This window comes from Crinia signifera, chromosome 8 (assembly GCF_055691185.1).
Source record: "Crinia signifera chromosome 8, ASM5569118v1, whole genome shotgun sequence".
Taxonomy (NCBI): domain Eukaryota; kingdom Metazoa; phylum Chordata; class Amphibia; order Anura; family Myobatrachidae; genus Crinia; species Crinia signifera.
This window is the reverse complement of record NC_139224.1, coordinates 80925443-80952241: the sequence shown is the minus strand read 5'-3', so window position 1 is coordinate 80952241 and position 26799 is coordinate 80925443. Positions and strand designations below refer to the sequence as shown.

The following is a 26799-nucleotide window of genomic DNA, read 5'->3' as shown; positions in this document are numbered from 1 at the left end:
ACAATCCCTAGTGAAGGTGATTTTGGCAAAACCTCAGGTATCGGTTCACCAGTGCATCCAGTTGCTGGGCAGGATGGTGGCCACCTTCGAGGCCATTCAGTTCGGACGCTTTCACACCAGGATGTTCCAACTGGATCTGCTGTCAAAATGGTCGGGCTCCCATCTCCTGATGTACAAGAGGATTTCTCTGTCGCATCAGACCCGACAGTCCCTTCTATGGTGGACTTAGGAGTCGAACCTGCTTGCAGGTCGGAGATTTGGCATCCAGGACTGGGTGCGACTCACGACGGATGCGAGTCTGCTGGGATGGGGTGCTGTGACCATGGACAGAACCTTTCAAGGTCAGTGGTCTCGGTGGGAAGCGAGACGCCACATCAATATCCTGGAGCTGAGAGCTGTATACTATGCAGTGTTACAGGCCCAGGATCTCCTCCAAGGTCGGGCGCTCCAGATACAGTCCGACAACGCCACAACTGTGGCCTACATAAATCGACAGGGAGGCACGAGGAGCAGGACTTGCATGAAAGAAGCTTCCAAGATCCTGGCTTGGGCGGAAATGTACGTGGTGGCGCTGTCGGCCATCTTTATCCCGGGTGTGGACAATTGGGAGGCGGATTTCCTAAGCCGTCACGCCCTCCACCCCGGGGAATGGAGCCTGAATTCTCAGGTTTTTACAGCGATTGTGGACCGTTGGGGTCATCCATCGATAGACCTGATGGCATCCCGGTTAAACCACAAGGTTCCCAGGTATTGCACAAGGACCAGGGATCCATGTGCAGTGGCTGTAGACGCCCTTACGATTCCGTGCGTGTTTCCTTTGGTGTACCTGTTTCCACCCATACCTCTGCTGACAAGGGTACTCAAAAGGGTACGAAGTCAGGGAGTAGAAGCCATTCTGGTAGCTCCGGACTGGCCAAGAAGGGCTTGGTTCGCGGATCTGCAGAGCCTGCTGATCGAAGATCCTTGGCCCCTGCCTCAAAGGAGAGATCTACTCACACAGGGCCCCTGCCTCTTCCAAGATTTAGGGCGGCTACGTTTGTCGGCATGGAGGCTGAGCGGCAAATCTTAGCTCAGAAAGGTCTGCATTCATCTGTCATCACCACGATGATTCAGGCCAGAAAGCCGGTAACAAATATCCACTACCACAAGATCTGGAGAAAATACGTGGGTTGGTGTGAGGAGCAGAAGGTCCCCCCAGCAAAATTTAACCTGAACAGGTTGTTGTGCTTCCTGCAAGCGGGATTGGATTTGGGCCTCCGTCTGGGTTCCCTAAAGGTCCAGATTTCGGCCTTGTCCATATTCTTCCAAAGAAAATTGGCTGTCATCCCGGAAGTACAAACTTTTCTTCAGGGAGTGCTTTACATTCAGCCTCCCTTTGTACCACCTACACCACCTTGGAGTTTGGACGTCGTCCTAAACTTCCTTCAATCCTCCTGGTTTGAACCTTTGGAGTCGATAGAATTGCGGTACATTACCTGGAAAGCGGTGGTTCTTTTAGCCTTAGCCTCGGCTAGGAGAGTGTCTGTCTGAATTGGGTGCCCTATCCTGTAAGAGACCCTATTTAATTTTTCACTCAGACAGAGCGGAGTTGAGGACAAACCCGCGATTCCTCCCTAAGGTGATTTCTTCCTTTCACCTTAACCAGCCCATTGTAGTCCCGTCTGTGTCTGGTTCACCGGATATTCCGGTGTCCCTGGATGTAGTGCGTGTCTTGCGTGTTTATGTCCAGAGGACTTCAAGGATCAGGAAGATAGATTGTCTATTCGTCCTGTACGACGCACAAAAGAAGGGACACCCTGCATCTAAGCAATCTATTGCTAGATGGATTAGGACTACAATCCAACAAGCCTATGTGACGGCAGGCCTGCCAACACCTTCTGTTTTAAAGGCTCATTCCACCAGGTCGGTGGGCGCATCCTGGGCGGCTGCTCGGGGTGTGTCAGCTCTGCAACTCTGTAGAGCTGCTACATGGTCGGGGCAACACACCTTTGTAAAATTTTATAAATTTGATGCCGTGGCCAAAGAGGATACCCAGTTTGGGCAGGCGGTACTGCAGCAGTCTCCGCACGTACCCTCCCTTTCTGGAAGCTTTGGGACATCCCCAATGTCTTAAGACCATTCCCAGTATCCCATAGGACGTTAGTGAAAATAGGAATTTAATACCTACCGGTAATTCCTTTTCACGTAGTCCTTATGGGATACTGGGCGCCCGCCCTGTGCGGGGTCTGGCTGCAGTTTTATTCTGCTGTTAAGTTCAGAAGTTCATCTTATTGTCTTCTGGTGGTAAGGTCTAGTTCAGTGACCTTGGTTCAAAGAAAATCCACTTGGTAAGTGGTATTATAGTTGTTTGTTATTTTGTTGAATGCGGGTGTGCTGGCATGAATCTCACCACACAATTCACACTTATGAGAGGAATGACCTATATGTCACCTATGTAAACATATGTTCATTCTCCTTCGGGCACAGTTTTTCATTAACTGGTTCCTGGGTGGGGAATCAGAGGGGAGGAGCCAGTACACCCAGCTTCAAAGTTATAGATGTGCCTGTCTCCTGCGGATACCCTCTAATACCCCAATGTCTTAAGACCATTCCCAGTATCCCATAAGGACTACGTGAAAAGGAATTACCGGTAGGTATTAAATTCCTATTTTTTTTTTAAGCTTGATACTTCTGGCCCACAGTGTGCAAACTCTCCCCAAGTGGTGTAAGGGCATGTTCATTCAAATAAGGTCAGATGAAGATGGCAGGGACACGCACCTGCTTATCTGTTACTCATGCTTTAGATCTGGTGTAAGTTTTTTACACTGCACATCCATGTTGATGTGCAGTGTAAACTGTTGAATAGGTTCACTACAGGTCCCAGAAAGCATTGGCATGCTAACATTGGGTATGTGGTATTTATAGAACTAAAAGTGCAGGTATACCCTGGCATTTTCTGGGGGGGGGGGTTATATTATATATTTTCTTTTACATGCGTGTCCTGTTTCTCTTTTCAGTGCTTAGAGACATTAACGAACGAGGTCGTGATTTAGAGCAGGTTCTTTCTCAGTACATCACTTTTGTGAAGCCAGCCTTTGAAGAATTTTGCCTTCCTGTAAGTAATTTTATATACAATTTAGTCCAGTATACTTTAAATTTGCTACTGGGTATGAGATACTGGGCGAAATGTAATAGGGTGTGATTTTTTAGACATGTGCGATTTTTGGTCAAAAACGGCCGAAATCGCACATTTTCCGAAAATCGCACATTTAATAGGTTGAAAATCGCGGTAAAAAATCGCACTTTTTACCGCGAAATCGCACTTTTAGAAGTGCGATTTTTAGTCACATTTCAATTCGCATCCAGATGTTTTCCCATTATAAAGTATACAACTCGCAAATGTAATAGGGTGCGATTTTTGGTCAATGTTACCAAAAATCGCAAAAAAAATAGACCAGGTTCTGACAGGCGATTTTGACAGAACCATGCACAGATCATTGAGATCTGTGCATGGTTCTGTTAATAAAAATGTGTAAAAGTGTTTTTATAAAAAAAAAACGGCGTGGGGTCCCCCCTCCTAAGCATAACCAGCCCCGGGCTCATTGAGCCGGACCTGGTTCCAAAAATACGGGGGGACAAAAAGCATAGGGGTCCCCCGTATTTCTGAAACCAGCCCCGGACTCTTGGACCGGTCCTGGTTCCAAAAATACGGGGGACAAAAAATCTGGGGGTCCCCCGTATTTTGAAACCAGCACCGGGCTCCAACAGCCCGCGGTGTCATGCCACAGCCGGGGGACACTTTTTATACAAGGTCCCCCGGCCAAAACATGAGCACCGTGGCTGGTCAGCCTTGGACGGGGTACCTGGAGGAGTGGGGACCCCCCCAATAAAGGGGTCCCCCCCCCCCAGGCTTCACCCGTCCAGGGCTGAAGCCCGGGGCTGTCACCGGCGTCCGTGGCCAGTGGACGCCGGCCTGATAGGGTTAAATTCATCATACATATCATTACATTGCTTTTTACCGGCGAACTACAAGTGCCAGCAGACCTCCCCCGCATGCTGGGACTTGGAGAACCACAAGTCCCAGCATGCGGGGCATTAATGGGCCCGCTGGGACTTGTAGTCCACCTGTAAAAAGAATGTTTATAAAAAAACACACACACAGAGAAGTACAAGTTTATTACACACACACACCTCAATTTTACACCAGCGTTACTTACCATTCCTGGATCCAGCGCTGGTCTGGCTGCTTTACAGCCGGCTCCCCCCGAACTGACAGGCAGCGGGGAGAAGCGGCTGTCTCCGTCGCTTCTAACAGCCTCTGTAGCGCTGTCCGAGTGCTACAGAGGCTGAGAGCGTGATTGGCTGAGCTATGCGTCTCCATGGAGACGCATACTGTAGCTCAGCCAATCACGCTCTCAGCCTCTGTAGCACTCGGACAGCGCTACAGAGGCTGTTAGAAGCGACGGAGACAGCCGCTTCTCCCCGCTGCCTGTCAGTTCGGGGGGAGCCGGCTGTAAAGCAGCCAGACCAGCGCTGGATCCAGGAATGGTAAGTAACGCTGGTGTAAAATTGAGGTGTGTGTGTGTAATAAACTTGTACTTCTCTGTGTGTGTGTTTTTTTATAAACATTCTTTTTACAGGTGGACTACAAGTCCCAGCGGGCCCATTAATGCCCCGCATGCTGGGACTTGTGGTTCTCCAAGTCCCAGCATGCGGGGGAGGTCTGCTGGCACTTGTAGTTCGCCGGTAAAAAGCAATGTAATGATATGTATGATGAATTTAACCCTATCAGGCCGGCGTCCACTGGCCACGGACGCCGGTGACAGCCCCGGGCTTCAGCCCTGGACGGGTGAAGCCTGGGGGGGGGGACCCCTTTATTGGGGGGGTCCCCACTCCTCCAGGTACCCCGTCCAAGGCTGACCAGCCACGGTGCTCATGTTTTGGCCGGGGGACCTTGTATAAAAAGTGTCCCCCGGCTGTGGCATGACACCGCGGGCTGTTGGAGCCCGGTGCTGGTTTCAAAATACGGGGGACCCCCAGATTTTGTCCCCCGTATTTTTGGAACCAGGACCGGTCCAAGAGTCCGGGGCTGGTTTCAGAAATACGGGGGACCCCTATGCTTTTTGTCCCCCCGTATTTTTGGAACCAGGTCCGGCTCAATGAGCCCGGGGCTGGTTATGCTTAGGAGGGGGGACCCCACGCCGTTTTTTTTTTTACTTTTTTTTTTTTTGGAACAAAATCGCATTTATGAAAATGCGCACATTTTCATGACTGAAAATGCGCACATTTTCATGACTAAAAATCGCGGCAAATCGCATTTTTTGCCGCTAATTCGCATCTCATTACATATGCGAATTCGCGGCAAAAAACGCGATTTTTAAAGGTGCGATTTGGTGCGATTTTTTTTTAGTCTAAAAATCGCACCCTATTACATTTCGCCCGTAATATCTGGAGCTGCAGGTGTTGTGTTTATTTTTTACTATGCTAGTGGCTGCAAGTCACGATATCCCTTAGATCAGGGATGGGGAACCTTCTGGCCCTCTCAGCTATGGTTGAATTATGCATGCCCTGCATCAGATTTAGCAAGGCCTGATGGCAGAGCTGTAGCTGGGAATACTGGGATGTGTATTTCAAGATCTGTAGGGCGAAAATGTCCCCATCCCTGCTTTAAATGAATTTAAAGTTTGGGAGCAGTAGAACAGTTACAGTATTTAAACGGAGGAGCAGAGTCCACATGCACACAGTAGAACACACTCTGGCGCAGATGTATAAAGCCTGAGGAAGAGCTACAGTGGATAGAAAGTAGAAGAAGAGAACGCATCAGCAATTCAGCGATGTTTGAAAAATGACAGTTGGCGCTGATTGGCTGGTGCGTGATCACCTTCTACTTATCTCTTCACCAGGCTCTGCCTCACTGCGAACTAAACGGGCGGTTTCTTCTCTTTTTTTTTTTTTTCGCTCCCCAAATTATGTTCACAAGTTAAAGTTGAAGCAAAGCCTAAATACAATATATACACTTTTTAATGTACAAATAGAAAAGAACAAAACAGTGGAATTATAAATAAATGAGCTGTTCCTCACTGGTAACCGAACCCATGGTGCTGCCCATGCACGGGTGTGGATCTTTTGGTCTACAACAACTAGGTTGATATGGGTCAAGGTCGACATGACATTAGGTCGACGTGGGCTAGTTTGATCGTCAAAAGTTCGACATGGGGTTTTTCGCCTTTTTTTTTTTTTTTTACCCGAATGTCGACATGGACACAGTTTGAAGTGCACCGCATCGCTCGCGATGCTTCGGGCACACTATTTTATTTTTCCACCACGCCCTAGTGGATGGTAGGGCATGAAATACCCCATGTTAGCTCAAAAAGCCGTGAAAAGCCCCATGTCGACCTAATGCTTGTGTCGACCTAGGCCCATGTCGACCTAGTTGTTGTAGAACTAATGATCGTATCCCCCATGCACGTGCTGTGAGCTTGACTGCTAGGCCATTAGAGATTCTGTATTGCAAGCCGGTCATCTCATTGACACCTGATGCAAATGAGCTGCTGTGTTGACTAAAGTACTGCTTTGTACTGTATATAAATCGTACGCATTGTGGCCATGGAAGCAGCAATGACAGCAAGAGATGGAGGCTGACACAGACAGGGGAGGTGAGCTTGCAGGGTGTGGGGGATTGAAGTTAGCAACACTGAGAGGGAAGGTTCAATGATGTGCTGGACTAAGCTCACTGCAAACAGCTGTGCTATACAGTAGCGTCTCTTCTACTGAAATTAGGTTTCGTGACCACCGTTGGATGACTGCTGCTGAGCGTGGCAGGAACATACAGTTTAAAGTCTGAGGCAGGAGCAGTGCTAGTGTATGGGAAAAACTGACTGGGTGTTTTACTTACAAACCAAAATATGTGCACAGGTTAGGTGGAAGCACAGCCTACTGTAAATGCAGGGTGTTCAAATAGAAGACCGTAGAATAACAGGGGGAAAAAAAATCAGCCGCCTGGCACGCTGTGGACTTAGCTCATCGACACCTGATGAAAATGAGCTGCTGTGTAAAAGTATGCTTAATTTGTATTAAAAACAATCTAATATACAGTAAATTATGTTACAGTAAGTCTAGTAAAATCAAGAAAAAAAACAACTATTTTTGTAGATGCACTCGTCCCTCCACAGACAAAGTATAGTTAAAATATAATGCTTTATTAACATTTATTTAAAATATCTCCTTGAGTTTCATTTGTCATATATGATTACTAGGTAATAGGTGTTCAAACCCTATACTTCAATGTTATTTTGTAGAAAGTGCCCTTATAGTAGGGCTAATGGAGCGAAATATAATGTAAAAACAATTATAGAATAGTTGGGGAAAAAAGTGTAGAAATAATCAAGATTAAAACCAATCCCTGTATGCGTGTTGTTGCTAGTCTAGTGCCCCTATTCACAGGTTGTAGCACTAGGGTGTGATGTACTGCTGTAAAATTAGTTCTTGGTTCGGTTATACTGTGTTGGAAGGTATGGTCTACCTCCAATCACCTGTAGGCTGCAGCAGTCTGGAAAAGTATGCAAGCTATTACCCGCTACAAGAAAGCCCCAAGCCCAACTCCAATGCTCCAGGAACTAGCTGAGGAGCTGAACAAGTTTTACTGCAGATTCTAAAAAGGAGCCCAGTGCCTCACACCCCCCCCCCCCTCTCGACCATAGTAAGGCGGCTCCACCGCCACACCACCCTGACCGACACTCCGAGGTCTTGCAGGTGGACCAGGGGCAGGTAGAAGCTTTGTTCAAAAGGGTCAGACTTAGGAAGGCTGTGGGTCCTGATGGAGTGTCGCCATCTACCCTGAAGACCTGTGCAATGCAGCTTCCACCCATCTTCACTATCATCTTTAACACCTCACTGGAAACGAGTAGGGTCCCCGCCTGCTTCAAATGCTCAATTATTCCGGTTCCCAAGAAGTTGGCTGTGAAGGATCTAAATGGCTACAGTCCAGTCGCACTAACATCAGTGGTCATGAAGGCATTCGAAAGGCTGGTATTGAACCATCTGAGGGAGGTGACATGAACCTATCTTGACCCCCTGCAGTTCGCCTAACGAGCAAACAGAAGTGTTGAGGATGCAGTTAACCTAGGGCTGTATTATATCCTGGAACACCTGGATCATCCAGGCACCTACGCGAGGGTCCTATTCTTTGACTTCAGCTCTGCATTTAACACAATTGCCCCACTATCCTAAAGCCCAAATTTCTCTCCCTAGGAGTTCCACAATCTAAGGTAAAACAAGACCTTTTTTCCCCCAGTTCACTGATTAGTAACCAATCTTGAGCACTACATGATAATAGAATTCAGAGATATTGGTTACATATACCTGAGCAAATGTATGCTATGCCCCCAAGCCACGTCAAGGCTTCTCTGTATATTGGGGGTCCCTAGCGCTATATCTAGGTGCAGGGTGTGGCACCCCAAAAACTATCATGAGCTAGGAAGCCCAGTGCGGCACTCCAGTGAGATACTATAGTGTTAATAATTAGGAAAAAAAAGTGTGTGTGTGTGTGTCTCTCTCTCTCCCTCTCTCTCCTCGCTCTCCTCTCCTCTCTCTTCTCTCTCCCCCCCCCCAGGTAGGTGTTAAATCGCGCTAAACAATGTCCAGCTGAATATATCCCAATCTCTACAACAATGGAGAGGGTAAAGTCACCGGAGCCGCAGGCACACAGCGAGGAGAGACGCCGGGATGTCAATGGAGTGCGGGTGTCACAGGCCACGCCCTAACACGTTTCGTCAGAGTTGTCTTTGGTTTGCCTAAACCCACACCTGCCAACAACACGCATACAGGGATTGGTTTTAAACTTGATTATTTCTACAATTTTTTTTTCCCGACTATTCTATAATTGTTTTTACATTCTATTTCGCTTCATTAGCCCTACTATAAGGGCACTTTCTACAAAATAAAATTGAAGTATAGGGTTTGAACACCTATTATTATTTAGTAATCCTATACAGTTGGAGCCCCTGTCAACTTTGTTCCTTAGGTCGTGGCGCACCATTGCTATCCCATTCTCAGCAGCAATACAATACATAGAACAATACAGTAGGGGATTAGCATAGTAATCCAATTAACAGCCTAAATGAGGAGGGATCCATCTGTATGACAAATGAAACTCAAGGAGATATTTTAAATAAATTAGGTTAATAAAGCATTATCTTTTAACTACACTATGTGGAGGGACGAGTGCATCTACAAATATTGGTTTTCTTTTTCTTGGATTTGACTATCTCTAAAACCATTGGATGGCACCCATACTAATCACAATGAATCTTAACCCCTTCATGACAGAGCCAGTTTGTGCCTTCATGACAGAGCCCTTTTTTTCAAATCTGACATGTCTCACTTAAGTGGGGATAACTTTTTTTTGCTTTTACTTATCCCAGTGATTTTGTTTTCTCGTGACACATTGTACTTCAAGTTAGTGGTAAATTTTGGTCGATACAGTCTGTGTTTTTTTGTGAAAAATACCAAAATATCGTGAAAAAATGGAAAATTTAGCAATATGCAAAATGTCACATTTTCTGCTTGTGAGACAAATAATCATACCACTCAAAATAGTTAATAACTAACAAAGACCATATGTCTACTTTATGTTGCAATCATTATTTCAACCCCCTTTTCATTTTTTTGGACACTAGGAGGCTTCAAATATGACTAGCAAATTCTCAAATTTTCAAGAAAATTTCAAACACTGATTTTTTTAGGGACCAGTTCAGTTCTGATGTGACTTTGAGGGACTTGTATGTGAGACACCCCCATAAATGATGCCATTTCAAAAACTGCACCCCTCACAGTATTCAAAACAGCATTTTGGAAGTTTGTTAACCCTTTAGGTGTTTCACAGGAATTAAAACAAAGTGTAGGTGAAATTTCAAAATTTCTTTTTTTTTGCAGAGTTTCAATTTTAATACATTTTTCTAACGAATACAGTAGATTTTACTAGAGAAATGTGACTAAAAATTGATTCCCCCAATTCTTTTGTTTTCAAAAATATCCTATATGTGGCCCTAGTGTGCACGTTGACCAAACCACAGGCTTCATAATAGAAGGAGCACCTACTTGATTTTGGAGCCTCCTTTTTATGAGATTTTTTTTTAGGCACCATGTAGGTTTCTAGGCACCATAAGTGCTAAAAGTTAGGAACCTTCCCCACAAGTCACCCCATTTTGCAATCTACACCCCTCAGGGAATTCATCTAGGGGTATAGTGTACATTTCAAACCCCCAGGGGTTTCACCAATTTTGGTACAACTGGGCTGTGAAAATGAAAAATTACATTTTTTTTACACAAACATGCACTTCTGGCTCAAGATTTTTCATTTTCACAAGGAATGAAGGAGACCAAGCACCCCAAAGTCTGTGCCCCAATTTCTCCCGAGTACGGCAATGCCTCACATGTGACCAAAAAATACCAGTTGGGCGCATGGCAGGACTCAGAAGGGAAGGAGTGATTTTTGGATTTGGCAGCACAGATTTTGGTGGAATGAATGGTGGGTGCCATGTTGCATTAGCAAGACTCCCAAAGCACCAATACAGTGGAACCCCCCCACAAGTGACCCCATTTTGCAAACTACACCCCTCAGGGAATTCATCTAGGGGTATAGTGTACATTTCAAACCCCCAGGGGTTTCACCAATTTTGGTACAACTGGGCTGTGAAAATGAAAAATTACATTTTTTTACACAAAAATGTACTTCTGGCTCAAAATTTTTCATTTTCACAAGGAATGAAGGAGACAAAGCACCCCAAAATCTGTGCCCCAATTTCTCCCGAGTACGGCAATGCCTCACATGTGACCAAAAAATACCAGTTGGGTGCATGGCAGGACTCAGAAGGGAAGGAGTGATTTTTGGATTTTGCAGCTCAGATTCTGGTGGAATGAATGGTGGGTGCTATGTGGCATTAGCAAGACCCCCGATGCACGGTGAAATGATGAACCTAATAATCCATAGATGTGTGGTATATTTTGAAACACTCCTTTATACATAGGCCGGGTTTGTCGGGGCAAGTTTCACAGTGGAAAATAGTTTCCTTTCTTATTCCCTTTTTATAGCAAACTTTGCACCTTTTTTGTGTCCTGCCCTTTCTTGCAGTGGAGGGGATTTCGTTGGGAAAATGCTGCCCTGGTACAATACGGGGGCCAGTACTAGAAGTACTGGGGCCCTCTGCCTGCTGGTTCCCAAATATTAGGCCCTTTTATGACTTCCTCTTGAAAGTGCATAAATGTCCCCCTCTGGCCGGTAGAACGGAATAGCACGTAAGCGTTATACAGTGCCATCTGGATGATATACACGGCCAGCTTCTTGTACCAGATATTTGTTTTCCGCAGGGCACTGTACGACTTCAGTACCTGATCTGAAAGATCCACTCCGCCCATGTACTTATTGTAATCTAGGATACAATTTGGTTTTGAGGTGTGGGTACTGGTACCTCGTACAGGGATGGAGGTGGTACTGTCTCCATGAATTGTTGTCAGTATAAGGACATCCCTCTTGTCCTTATATTTGACCAACAACATATTTTCGGTGCATATTCCCCTGCTTTCACCCCTTCTTAGTACTTGGGCAATGTGCGTTTTGGGGAGGCCTCTTTGGTTCTTGCGCACAGTACCGCAAGCTGCTGTACCTCTTGAACCAAGGGCCTTAAACAGGGGGATGCTGGTGTAAAAGTTATCCACATAGAGGTGATAACCCTTATCCAGGAAGGGGTGCATTAAATCCCAGACAATTTTTCCACTAACACCTACGAGGGAGGGGGGGCATTCTGGCGGTTCAATTCTTGAATCCTTCCCTTCATATACCCTAAACTTGTGGGTGTACCCTGTGGTGCTTTCACACAGCTTATACATTTTTATGCCATACCTTGCCCTCTTATTGGGAAGGTACTGGCGGAATTTAACCCTTCCTTTAAAATGTATAAGGGACTCGTCGATACTAATACATTTATCAGGGATGTATAGCTCTGCAAATTTGGCACTGAAATGATCAATGACCGGCCTGACTTTGAATAGCCTGTCAAAGGTGGGATCATCTCTGGGTGGGCACTGTGCATTATCGGTGTAATGTATAAATTTATGGATTGCCTCAAAACGAGTCAGAGTCATGGCCATACGGTAAAATGGGGTGCTGTACAGAACATCTGTACTCCAATATTGCCTAATTTGTGGCTTTTTTACTATGCCCATATGAAACACCAGACCCCAAAACGTCATCATCTCTACTGCATCTACAGGGGTCCACCTAGCAAATGATGACGTGGGGTTTTGAGCAATAAACTGCTGGGCATATAAATTAGTTTGGTCCACCATTAAATTTATAAAATCATCAGAGAAAAATAATTTGAAAAAGTCAATTTCTCTGAGACCTGTGGAATCAAATTGGATTCCTGGCATGGCCAAAAACTCAGGAACCTGGGGCTCAAAATTGTCTGGTGGTGGGGTCCATACGAGATCAATTATTGGGGGGGGGGTCTCAGCTGCTCTACGGGGGCGTCTTGAGGGGGTCCCTCATCACCAGAGGAGGAAGAGGAGCTTAAGACGAATCCTTCAAATTCCCCGCTTGCCTCACTGGCTGTGTCAGAGTCAGAGGCAAGCATGGCATATGCCTCCTCCACTGAATACATTCTTCTGGATGACTGGGATGACATTTGGGATGCCATTTTTATTTTTGTGTTACTGGTAGTGAAATGTTTCAACACGTGTATAGTGTAGGGGGGGGTTCAAACTTTATTTCAAGCCGGGGGGTATGTAGTGTGTAGTGTGTATGTAGTGCAGAAAAAAAAAATACTTTATACAAAAAAAAAAAATTGAAGGGGTTAAAAAAAAAAAAAAAAAAAGGTCCTGCGCCAAAAATTGAGCACAGATGTTGGTCAGTAACGTCCGTCACTGAACAGCGCTCAAAGGCAACAGGAATTTGATCAAAAAAAAAAAAAATAGATCAACCCTGTGCCGAAAAAGATGATCAGTGATGTACGTCACTGATCAGCGCACAGCGGCCACAGGACACCCACAAAATCACAGTGTGTGTAAAAAAAAAAAATTAAAAAAAGACCCCACAGCACACACAAAAAAAAAAAAGGTGATCAGTGATGCGACACTGATTACCAGTGAGGGGCAGCAGGTGCACAACCTTTGGTGCAACTGACAGTGCAACTGGCAGGTATATATAAAAAAAAAAAACCTCTGCACCCCTAAAAAGTTGCTGATCACCTCAGATATAGTGATCAGCACAAAAGGCGGGGGCAGCAGACACAAAATTTAGCACTCTCTATCACTCTCTGTCACTATCTCTCTCTATCTCTCTATCTCTCACTATCTATCACTCTATGACACTGCAGCAGCAGCACTGACAGGTATTTATATAAAAATAAAACCCTGCGCCCCCAAAAAGTTGCTGATCAGTTAATTTATACTGATCAGCACAAAAGGGGGGGCAGCAGTAAGTTATATAAAAAATATATAGCACAATCTGTCACTCTCTCTCTATCTCTCTCTCTCTATCTCTCTCTATCTCTCTATCTATAACTCTATTACACTGCAGCAGCACAACACAGCACAACACAGCACAGGATGTCACAAGATGAAGCAAGATCCCAAGCAGTGATCAGGTAAGTATTGAGCAAGGTTCTGGTCAGTATATGGCGGCAGCTGGGCACGGTGACCGCACTGCACGCTATTCCAGACCGGAATGGCGTCTGCAGTGCAGTCACCGTTAGTTTAAACCCCCCTCCATGGCTGTGATTGGTTCGTCGGACCGACGGACCAATCACGGCCTTTGGGGGCGGGCGGGGTGAGGTGGGGTGACACCAGTGTCACCCTTACACCCCGCGGTGATTGGTGCTGTACTTTACAGCACCAATCACCTCCGATCCCGTGTCACCGGCGAACGTTATTCGCCGGTGACACAGAAAACGCTGTGAATGGCTGTTCACACTGAACAGCCAATCACAGCGATCGCCGACGGGGGGGCGGCATCGCAGCCCCCCCTGGGCATGCAGGGACATGTCTGCTGTCAGGGACAGCAGACATCGTCCCTCTGTCACTGCGTCTCTAGACGCAGTGACAGTTTGAAGTTATGACGTATATATACGTCATGTGTCGGGAAGTACTTCCCGGCCATGACGTATATATACGTCAAATGTCGTGAAGGGGTTAATAACTAAGAAATCTGATAAAAAAAAAAACACTATAATTTCCCTCCAGATTATATTCCAAAATAATTATCTTTGTGAGGGAATCCTTTAACATATATAACAGTAAGTCTAGTAGTCTCACTTGCAACCACTTTTTTTTGTTTATTTTTGCTATATAGACGCAATTTTAAACTGAGGGACTTGCTGGGGAAATGTTTGCCGAGTTTAGTCCACCCTTACAGTGGCATACCTTTTTCTCACAGAGTCCCAGGGTTGAATGACGATAACCTGCATAATTAATTAAAAAGTGGAAGTAAAGGCAGACAGTAAATAACACAGTATCTATCTGCAGTACTGTAATATACATTTGTGGATCAATTGCACCCTTCTTTGAAGCTGTGCAATTACATGCTTTTGCAATAGTGTGACTTGTGCACCATCACGGGACATTTCTCATGGCCCAACAGCGAATGCAGGATGTCTGGAAAACAGCTTGGATGAGCATGGCTACATCTTTAGTCAGAGCTTCTTTTATCCAGACTTAATGTGTATATATTTGTTATGTTCGGGTACAAGGAAATGACCACAGTGCTGCGTTTTTATTAGAAAGTCCCAGTGACTTTCTCTATTACATTTATTTATGCTGTGACTCGGTTCTCTTACACCGTACAATGTATAATTTCTATCACTCGACCAGTGTGTTTGTGTGTGTGTGTGTGTGTGTGTGTGTCAAAATTGTACCAATTGTTGATCGAGTCTTCACTTGAGCCAAGCATTATTGTGTGGTATTGGCCATACATCTACAGATTGATTGTCAGATCTGGCTGGTTGGAACAAACACCTGGTAATATCTAAATGACCGTGTGTTCAGTTTTCAGGATTTCAAAGCAAATGGTAATAACCATTACCAGGTTATGGTTCCAACCAGCCAGGTATTCAATGTCAGGGGCACGGCTCGACAGCCGTGCCACTGTCCCAGTCTCGCTTTGCTCGACTGGAGCTTGGCAGTCGGGATTCAATGTCCCGAGTGGTGAGAAGGGGGCGTGGCCGCGAGCTGAGGCCGGAAATACTCGAGCTCCGGCCGGGATCTCGACTATTTCCGGCACTTCTCGGCAGACCGAGCCGGACAGCTTGTGATGTCAGGCTCATTCTGCCGAGAACCCCTGTTCAATGCTGTCGGGGAAGACCGCATTGAATAGGGCACCACAGCCATCTCCCCCGACGGGAGATGGCTGCGGGAGCATGACAGACATTGAATACCCCCCTAAATCTGTAGATGTATGGACAGCTTAACTTCATAGTGAGATAATTTGCTTTTCCTGTTGGCAGTATATCTGAAGCACTGATGGACAGGTGGAGCACAGTTCATTTATCATATAGTGTATCTTATACACAATACAAAAATCCACAAGTCTTTGATTTGTTTCACTCTCTGTGCTCTTGCAATGTCAACTCACACCTAGTGATAGACCCTTAATTGAAAAGTAGAGGGAATTATTGATGCTAAAAATGTAACCAAACCTATTTGCAAACTATTATGTATAACCATTGCTGTAAACGCCTAAATACTGTACAGATGGTGCTCTAGTTATAAAAGAAAAATTTTCAATGGTAAAACTGTTTGTATAAAGGTGTCAAAATGATGCTTAGCAGACTGTAGAGACCATGCACACACAGGAAACCTTATCCCATATCTGTGCATGATGTGTACATGGCACTGATCGGGTAAAGCTGTGTACACACAGGGGCGATTTCAGCACATATCACTGGCAATATGTTCGCTGAGGGACCATATTGCCAGTGATTTGTTTGTGCTGTCTGCGATAAATCGCCAGGTGCGCGCTCCGGTGTGCAGCCCCTGATGGTCGCAGGAGCTTGCTCCTGCGATCGGCTGTTTCCCTGCCTCTTCCCCCGGCAGAGTCTCCTGTTCATCAGCGACCATCTCTGGTCGTTGATGAAAAGGAGACACTGAGCAATGACAGGTAATCAATGCCCTAATTCGTCCTGTGCAGTGAATCCTGTTTTGGATTCGCTGCACAATCGCCTGGTTCCGGAGGGCTGGTGCATTCGCCTGGTAATATCTAAATGACCGTTTGGTCAGCCGGGGGACGGTGGCAGGCAGGGAGATGGAAGCCGGGGGACGGTGGCAGGCAGGGATATGGAAGCCTCCCTGCCTGTGCCGGACACTGTGGGGGTGAAGGAGGGCTGGCAGGGGACTGGGATAGTAGCCACAGCACTCACTGGTCCCGATCCTGCATATGTAATGATCGGGACCAGTGTGCACTGAATACATGAATATTAATGAGCGGCCCCCTGCTGGCGAATTGTGTAAAATAATAATAAGGTACTTGTGGAGTATCACGGCTCCCACGATGGCCATCGCACCGGAAAAAATCGCATCGCATGCGTTTTTTTTAACAGAAAAGCATCCAAATGCATTGAAATTAGTATCAAACCTGTTCAATGGCCCCCAAATGTCATTTTTGAGGCTGTACCACCCCCACTGTCAACGCGATCCCGGAGCGTGGCGAGCGCAGCGGTACGCATCCTACGACATTTTCATACCCCCACTATCCACGTCGGCGTGGAGTTGAGAATAGAAAGTGTGGCGAGCGCACCGAGCCCGAAGCATGGCGAGCGGACACTGATACCTTCACAGGTATACGCGTCCCCTCGTGGGCGTCACAGGTGTCCGCGGGGCTCGCTGCGCTCGCCACACTTTCTATTCTCAACTCCACGCCGACGTGGATAGTGGGGGTATGAAAAGTCGAAGGATGCGTACCGCCGCCGCTTGCCACACTTCGGGTTCGCGTTGATGGTGGGGGTGGTACAGCCTCAAAAATGACATTTGGGGGCCATTGAACATGTTTGATACTAATTTCAATGCATTTGGATGCTTTTCTGGTAAAAAACGCATGCGATCAAATCTCATGCGATGCGATCGCATGCGATTTTGTAAAAATAACGGCAAAAATCGCATGCCACTATATATGGCATGTGATGGCATGCGATGGGAGCCGTGATAATCCACAAGTACCATTTAATAATAACTATATATTCATGTGCTACAATAAAAATAGCATGCCCCTTCACAGAAAAATAAATCTGATTTTTTTGACACCCTTAAAAAAAAAAACCTTTATTTTAAAAGATCACATTGCAGTTCACCTAAAAAAGATGACAAATGCAAAACTGTGAAACATGGCGAAAATCGCTGGAGAAAGCGGTTCCCCATTTGAGCATTGAATACACTCTTGGCGAATTTGACTAAAAACCCCATTGAAAACCACCGGCGTATTGTGATGAATCGACAGATATTCGCTGTTCATTTTCAGCGCATTGTCTCCATTTGAATAGAGCGAATTGGTTTTTATGAGTGGCAATTCGCCGGGGTAAAGGCGAATTTTCTGATTCACTGTAAAATATGGCGATTCTGAAGCATTGAATACTGGCCAATATATTGCTGCATGTGTACACCGCTTTAGTATGCATAATACAGTACCTTGCTGAGTTAACATTCATTTTTCTCCTGTGATAACCATGGCTTCTCACATGTTCGTTAATTGCAGACGTTGCACTCTGTAAGATATATTATGGGGGTAATGTCGACTCTGATTTTAGTAGCCATACCTAAGCAATCCCTCATTTCTGTGGAGATGTCTTCATGAATTGCACACCACTTGCTTTTACAGTGTGGAAGGGTTTTGTGCAACAGTTAAGTCCCACTTTGCATTATCCATTAACATTTATAGACTGCACATTCATACTTGCCTACCTGACCTTCTCCATGAGGGAGAAAATGCTCTGTTGCTGGACTTCCCTGGTAATGTATGATTGCCATCACCTGTGGTGAAACACCTTTATCAATTCCCTGGCTCACCACAGGTGATGGCAATCATACATTACCAGGGAAGTCCAGCAACAGAGCATTTTCTCCCTCCTGGAGAGGGTCAGGTGGCAAGTATGGGATAATTAATATTGATAGCTTGGTTAATGCAAAGGATTTTGCAACCTACCCTGCAGAAGACATCTGTAACTATTCTATAGCCGCACCTAATGACCATTAGATGGCATGGAAGTCCTGTACCTTTTTCATTATGCTAGTGATGTGCTTTACTTTTGTTAATTACCAATATTACCCATTGTGACAAAAAAGAAAAGTCAACAGAAACTGAAGACCTTTAAAGTGCAGTGTTAAATGAGTAACAATACATAAAGCAGTGATTCTCAACCTTGGGCCTCAAGTACCCCCAACAGTTCACGTTTTCTAGGTCATCCAGCAGATGCACAGGTGCACTTATTACTCACTGGCACATTTTTACAAGTTCAACTGATGGAGCCAATTATTTCCCTTGATTCTGTGAGGAGACCTGCAAAACATGCAGTGCGTGGGGTCCTGAGGACCAACTTTGAGAACCTGTGCTTTATAGCAGTGGTTCTCAACTTCATTCCTTAAGTTACCCAACAGTGCATGTTTTGTCGCCTCACAGAATCAAGGGAAATAATTGGCTCCATCTGTTGCACTCATTGCTGACCTACACATTTATGAGTGCACCTGTCAGGTGACCTGGAAAACCTGAACTCTGTTCAGGACAGGACTCTACAGCAGTGTTCTCAAACTCTGTCCTCAAAGAAGCCCAAGCTTCTTTATAGCAGCTCTCATTTAAATACATTTTGGGGGTGATTCTGGTTGACTCGCTAAGCAGCGAATGGATGTTTTGTGTATACATCCATTCGCAGGGTATTATATTGGGCTGAAATCCATTTGATGGTCGCCAACCATCGAATGATTTTTTACCTTGTTTGCAAATCTAAGCTTGCCTGCACTGACCTAGACTTGAACCGGGCAGGCGGCTGACTTACTGTGACATGAGCTGCCAACCCCTGGGAGGCAGGTGGGCACACCAGGGAAAAGCAGCAAACACACACACACACACAAGCCCTGCATATGCGCATACACAGGGTGGAAACCTCGGTCCCCGGTGACCGAATTAATTATAATCCGGTCCTTTATTCTTTTTATGACTAATTTTCCATTTTTATGATGCTTACCAATACTGTTTGTGTTTCTCTAATTATCTTATTGCAGACCAAGAAATATGCTGATGTGATCATTCCCCGGGGGGCTGACAACCTGGGTAAGCATGGAAAAGGTTATAAGCAGAGCGAGTCATTGTATTACTATACAATTCTAGTGATCGCCACAGGGTCTTCATGTGCTACAGCAGGCTTATGAAATCATATAAAGACCTATGACTTTTTGGTAGTTGTGTATTAGCAGGGCGCCCACTAAGCAAATTGCTTAATGGGCAATTCTGCTTAAGAAAATGTCATCACATGTCTTTTAGTGCCGTGCGATGTAATTTATTCACTGCCCTCTTGCTGCGAGCGGCTCACATCCTCCTCCCTTCCCTCCTCTCCCCCCCCCTCCCCCGAAGCATGGCGAGCGCACGCGGAATACTTGTAACGTAATCCGCGTCAGCTTGCCACACTATATAAAATAATCTCCACGCCGACGTGGATAGTGGGGTTATGAAAGTCGAGTGGACGCGTTCTGCCGCTACCTTGCCAAGCTCGCCACGCTTTGGGGTGGTGTGGATAGTGGGGGGGTGCCTAAATCTTATTGCATCTCATAGAAGTGTACAGTAAAGTAAATGACATTGCATGCGATGCAATCCGCCCGCGGCAAGAGAGCCGTGAATAAATTACATAGGAAAATCGCATCGCACGGCACTAAAACGGGACATGTGATGCGAATTTCCCTATGCTAGCGAACGTATGCTAATTTGGCGCCCTGATAATACATAAGAACCGACTTTTTAGCTGGGTACACACAGATTTCTGTACAGTCTATCAGATAATAACATTAATCTGGTAATGTATGGGAGAATGAGAATCGAACATTGGTTGACTCCCACACATTGTAAAAAAGTTAAATTGTAAACTCTTTTGCCTGTTTTGGACCGATCAGAAAGACCAATCCTTTAAAGACTTACAGTGCATGGGCATGATCACAATGCAGTGCGCGCACCCGCATAGAATAGTTTTTTTTTTATATATATATAAATTCCTTTGGAATGCCTGAGATCCGCTCTTTCATAAATTGGCAGCTTTAAAATCTCTGGTAAAAGGAACAGTTATTCACATCATAAGGCTGTGTCCTGCATAAGATTCTATAGCATACTACGGCTACTTGTTGCTGCTTAACCCTTAATGGCCCTTTGCTATTCAAATGGCAAGTCATAACAATACATTTTTAATTAATCTACATTTAAAATAACAATGTCCATTTTAAATCTAAGAAAATACAGTGAAAACATTCCGGCAAAAGCTAGAGTATCAAAATAATGAATTGGAACAAATTGCAATGTTTTGAGGTAAGAGTTACAATGCTTTATGGCTAAATTAGAAAATTATTATTAAACCATTAGTAAGCCCGCTCTAAGCAAAAGCTTCAAAAGCTAGTCTGCTACCTTGTGATTTTCTCTCCCATACATGCACAAACACAGAGGCAGAGATGTAGTTTCATTTGCTGCCAGCAGATGGCAGTGTTTTGGAGACACACAAACTGATACTAGACCTATATATATATTTTGGGGTGTTACTTAGGGCCTCCATCTTCTTGACTGGTATCGTCACTGGGATACACCAGGAAAGCACTGGTATTCATTGCTACACAAATAGCAAATCCTTCAGCGTCAATCTATTCCTGTTCTTAACATTTTTCTTTCTAAATTATTAGTTTCATGGAGCACTATACTTTAAAACCTGTTCGTGCAGAATCTGGATTACTTTAGATATTGCACAATCCTTTTATATTTGGAGAAGTAACCGTTCCCAGAGGGGGAAGAGTGGGGTAGCAGTATTCACTGAGGACTTATTTTATTAAAAAAAAAAAGGAAAAAGGAAATGATCTTTTCATGTTAAAAAAAATTAATAAAAAAAAATGTGGAGTCCCATCTTCATGATGGAAACATGGTAGTGTCTGGTGCATTCTCATAGCTTGCTTTTATTTTTTGCATCCGTGATATTGTACATTCTTTGTGCATCTGTTCACAGCCCATGGGATGTAGGCTGTGAAAACACAATAAACCCTTTTAGATTGTAATTCTTGATGATTCGAAAAGAGATAGTTGTGCCTTGTGTGTTGGATCTGACCTTGGCAGTCCTCACAGAGCAGAATACAGTAACCCTCTAAGTGGCCCTATATTAATAGACTGGTGGGTGGGAGTAGCGTGCTTGGTGGAATGCGCGGAAATGCAAATATGACCTGTGACTTTTTTTTTTTTTATATTCAACGCAACTTTCATAGGTGCATCCACTGTAGGGTTGTGACCAGAAATGATTGTCAGAATTTTGTTCTATTCTTTTCATGTTCTATAGATCTTGTCTGTACACTGCTTATAGTGGCTTAACCTGGATTTCTTTAGTTGGTTTGTACATCGTAGGCTCTAAAGCTGGATGCATAGCTAAAGATTTCTGTCTTGTGGGAACCAAAATCTTTTAATGTATGGGAATGAATGTTCAACTATTTGCTCCCAAGTGCTGGAAAATTGACAACCCATTATTCAATCCATTTGATTTAACTAATCTATATTAACCAGTTTGTTTGACCATTGTTTGTTTTTTTCTAGTGTTTGGGTGGAAATGGTTGATTTTTAATTTGCTTCCGTATATATATTACCAGAACTTTTATTACAACTGGCAGATAACCTGGGTACAAACCTAAAGATTTAAGAATAACTCCACTAAGTTAGAATAGAATTACTATTCTTACGGGATTGGTGGTCAAAATCTCTACAAGGGAGGGACATGGATCGCGCCCCCCCCCCCCCCTTGCGGGCTCACTGCACTCACCACGCAGCGGGCCTGGTGCTCTCTATCACTCTCTATTTTTATCACTTTGAAGTTTTGTGCATCTGGCCCCATGGAACTGATTTATTGGTTCTCATTTGGCAAATCCATTCTAGAACTAAATTATTATTTTTTCTTGTTTAGTTAGTTCTACTACATGATGAAAGAACATTGCTGTACAAACTCACTGGTTTCATTAACATGCACTTGTTGTTGTTCTCCACAGTTGCCATCAACTTAATTGTTCAGCACATACAGGATATTTTAAATGGAGGTTTATCAAAGCGGCAGAGCAATAGCTATACGAACGGTTACAGTAACCACCGGAGTAGGCACCCTTCAGAGTCTAGCAGTAGCCGACCTCACTAAAGTGCCCTGTGATCATGGAATCTGTATATACTTTCCACCAATACATGTTCCATGCTGCCTTGCAATGGAAAACCAGAGATGGGAGTTTTCTCTGAAGGAGGAATATTTCTTACAGCATATTTCAATGCTGCCAAGAGCTCTGCAAGAAAAGTGTTACTTGACTACTACACCCAGAACAAAACCTGCTGGAATTTACTGCTGTCTGCGAGGGAGATGAAAACCAGTAGCTTCATACACCAATGCTTGCGGGTTGTGTTTTTTTTTTTTTTTTTTTTTTTTTACACCCCCTTCCACTTCCCCACCCCCTCTATATTGAAATGGAAAAAAGGAGAGGGAGCTAATGGCCATCAATACTTGAATGTTCAGAGACTACTGCAAGAATGGAATTCATACAACACGCTGGTATTCTATCCATTATTATGTATTTTTGTCTAAATGTGAAATTCTGTACAATTGTTTGCCACAAAAGTATTTGAAAAGCTTTGGCATTCTAAGTCTTTACGTCTGTACATGGGATTTGTCTCTAAAGTAACCTAGAACATGTAACCAGGAAGGACACCATATTATTATAATTTTTTTTTTTCTCTTGGTTAGGACATTTGGTTGCAATTTCTAGTGTTTTATAACAAGAAGGTGATTTATTAAATTGGGATGGTGACATCATAGGGGCTTCGCCAAAACCGCAGACCTAACGGTTTAACCTTCTCATGTGCCAAATGCATGGTCAGGGAATTTAATCTGTAAATCCTGGGATTTCAGATCTGCATTGTTTTGAAGTCGGTAAATATTTTATTTGCTTTCTCTCCATGAAATTATTTCTTTTCCTTTTTTTTTTTTTTTTCTTCTTGATCTCGTGCTCCTTTTGTGTGGGTCAAAATATTGTTATAAATGGCTGCCACATTATATAAGGAAAAAAAAAGTAAAATCCTAAAAAATAATAAAACAATACTTTCAGAATGTGGTTGCATTACTGACTGAAGAATGGGTAGAGGCATGTGGTACTTTTCATATTCTGGGGAAAATGGTAATCGTGCAATACGGGAGTAGGCGCTTCAGCCATTATGTCACTACATATCCCAGCATACCTTTCCACAGTTAAGTTCAAATTGTGGAGAGGCATGCAAAAACTTGGGGGTAAGTTTACTAAGATGGGTTTGTGCAGATGCTGCTTACAGCATCTAATCAGATTTGAGGTATTGTCTTATAGACGGTGCTAGATATATAGATTCTGATTTTGGTTGTTACGAAAAACCTCTCCACCCATACCATGTGGTAATTCTACCCCTTGGAGTTCCACAGCAGCTATAATGCCAAAAGGCTGCAAAAGACTAGTGTAGTAAGTGATGTGGATATTAATATAATGCCAATTATGTTAGAAAAGTAATAGCGTTATAATGTACTTAAATAGACTATGTACTCTCCACAGTGCATTCTTATTTTCCATTGGTCAAAGCCCTGCTGTAGCCCATTATCTTTCGGCTCCAATTTTTTTTACATTTTTACTACTACTATTCATAACTGATGCAAAACTGGTTTCCTTGAGTAAATAGCTGACTTTCAGGAAAATAAGATACTAGGGTTGGTGAGTATGCAGGGTTTTGTAGCACTGCAGTCCGTTGCGTAGCCAAAAACCTGTTTCTCAGAGGGCTGTGTTCAAGCTTTCTGACAAAATCCTTCTTAGATGGACAAAACCATGTGCACTGCAGGTGGGGCAGATGTAAATTGTGCAGAGAGATTTAGATTTGGGTGTGATTTTACTTCAAAGTGAGATCTATATTGCAGTGTAAAAATAAAGCAGCCAGTATTTACCCTGCACAGAAACAAAATAACTCACCAAATATAATTCTCTCTGCACATTTTACATCTGCCCCCCTGGAGTGCACATGGTTTTGTCCATCTAAGAAGGATTTTGTCAGTGAACTAGAATAAGCCCCTGTGTGCTTGTCCTGGTGGACAAAGTACGGTGTTTGGATATTCGGATACAGGATTTTCAACCTGTATTAAGTATAGATGTGATGGAAGTATAGATGTGATGGAAGTATAGATGTGATGGGACATACCGCCATAACTGAAGCGATGCTTAGTATGTCCTAACCTAGTGGTAATGTTTTTTTCTAGTGCATGGACTGGTGTTGTCTCAGAAGGTCCATGTGTCTTTATACCAGTCATTTTGAAACAAAATTACATTTTGCTTTCGATTTTTTTATTTCTCCTTCATCCACTAGGTGTCACTGGAGTTACACTGGGGAATAGAAGGTGACCACAGGGAGCATGGGCACTTTTAATAAAAAGATTAGAGTGGCTAACTCCTCCCCTTCTACTTCCCCTCCAGGTCAGTCTTAGTTTGTGCCCGAAAGGGAGCGGACACACACTAGTGTGCTCTCAGAGCACATAAGAGATTTTTTAATCAGCATGGTTTTTACACTGCGCAGAGGACAGGCAGATAGTGTATCACTAAGTGGGAGCCGGCCGCCTCCATGGTGGACGCGCCCAGATCCCTGGCTGCAGAGACCACCGTCTCGGGAGGCAACGGGCGCTGCCCACCAAAGCACGCCGCGGTCCTCCCCCAGCCTTACCGCCGACGGCAGGCGAGTTGTAAGTATTCAGGGTGTATTAGGAAAATGGCGGCAGCAGAGGGTTTTCAAGCCTGGCGCTGGAGAAGCGAGAGCTGCTGGGCGGGGGGCGGAGCTACCGCGTGGTACTCCCAGCAGCCCCGGCTATCCCCAGCGCTCTCTGAGACACGCGCGGCGGCCATCTTTTTTTTTTACACTGGCGCCGCTGCGATACGGCTGTGGGAAGCTCCTGTACCGCTGCAGCCCCACCAAAGGCTTCAAGTACATCGCTGATCCTGGTGACCGTCCTGCTATAAGCTCTCCCGGTACTGTGAGTTACAGTGGGGGGTTGAGAGCTTAGAGAGAGATAGTTGGGCTGTGTTAAAAACTAGGGCTATAGCGCTCACTGGTTACAGACCATAGCGCTGTTCAAACCCTGTGGCAGCTCCTTTCCTTCACTATCTCTCCTATCCAGTCCTTCTACCTGGACAAATCTATACCTACTCTCCCTTGGGTGTGTGGTAGAGTGTGGATTTTCTGTGACTTATAGAAACAATGGCAGGGGGAAGCTCCAAGAGAATTGCCTGTAAGACTTGCAATGCTAAGTTTACCCCTTCAGCCCCTGGGGATCTTAACTGAAAAATGCACTGTTATTCCCTCTGTGTCACAAACCTCTGTGGACCCACCTTTCTGGGCCTCACAACTAACTGAGGTTATGTCCCATTTATCCTCTGAGTTAACACAGTCTCAGAGAGATAGAGAGACCTCTAGGAACCAGCAGAGTGACTTAGCCTCTGCAGTTCAGAGCCTCACTAGAGCCCTAGCTCCAGGGCAGGCTGAGCCTCGCCCTTCCTCCTCCAGACAGCCCCCACCTTTGCAGAGGAGTTGGGCTTCACCTTTACACCACTCCCCTGACTCTGATGAAATGCCAGACCTAGGGGAGGGAGCATTTTCGCCCCCTGGGGACGACATGCAGGATGCACAGGATGTGTTAGGATATGACACACAGGACCCTGCTCAACCCTCTCAGGGTATTGAGGACCTTATTCAAATGGTCAAAGTGGCCTGTAATGTGACAGAGGATCTGAACCCATACTTGCACCCCTTCCCGTCCTTCCCTTTTTGGGAAAAAGCAAAAAATGTCCTCCAATTTCCCAGTAGCTGAGGAACTGGATGAACATGTTACCGAGGCCTGGAAAAACCCAGACAAACGGTTTCAAGCCCCTAAAAGGGTCTTTCAGAACTACCCACTGCTGCCGGAAGGCTGTAAAAAAGTGGAAATTCCACCGGGGTGGATTCATCTGTTTCCCGACTGTCCAAAAAGACAGCCCCAGGGACTGGAAGGACAACCACCCTAAAAGACGTCTCTGACCGTAGGTTGGAGATGACCTTGAAAAGCATCTTTTCAGCTGCTGGCGTGTTACAGCGTCCGGCGCAGATTGGTTGTTGGGTGAACAAGGCAATAGGTGTATGGGCATCACAAATCTCAGCTGAGGTGAGTGACGGATCAGACCCAGCTACTATTATGCAGTTGTCTGAACAAATCCAGGATGCTTCGGCCTTCCTAATAGAGGCATCCTCAGATATATGTGTGGTGGTGGCTAGAATTTCTGCCTTATCCATTTCAGCCCGCAGAGGCCTCTGGCTGCGACAGTGGCAGGCTGATGCGGAATCTAAAAGGGCGGTGGAATCCATGGCCTTTAATGGCGAGCTCCTGTTCGGTCCAGAGCTGGACAGATGGATATCCCAGGCCACAGGCGGGAAGTCACACTTCCTTCCGTCGGCGGCTCCACCCCCGTCTCGCAGAACCTCCCACATGCCTGCCTTTCGTCCCTCTAGTAGGTTCAGAGGCAGATCCAGGGGAGGTGCCCCTTCAC

The 26799-nt window shown here is 45.0% G+C and overlaps 1 protein-coding gene across 4 annotated transcripts in view; it reads left to right on the top strand.

Moving 5' to 3' along the window:
- The window catches only part of UCK2 (uridine-cytidine kinase 2), a 54150-nt gene extending 30823 nt beyond the window's left edge, over positions 1-23327 (top strand). For all 4 annotated transcript variants that reach the window (XM_083156730.1, XM_083156728.1, XM_083156731.1 and 1 more), the window contains exons 5-7: positions 2997-3094; positions 19237-19285; positions 22228-23327. In XM_083156730.1, coding sequence (XP_083012856.1) covers positions 2997-3094; positions 19237-19285; positions 22228-22370 — 290 coding nt within the window. In that variant the 3' untranslated portion in view covers positions 22371-23327. The remainder of the gene's footprint in view (positions 1-2996; positions 3095-19236; positions 19286-22227) is intronic.
- The last annotated feature ends 3472 nt before the right edge of the window (positions 23328-26799 follow it).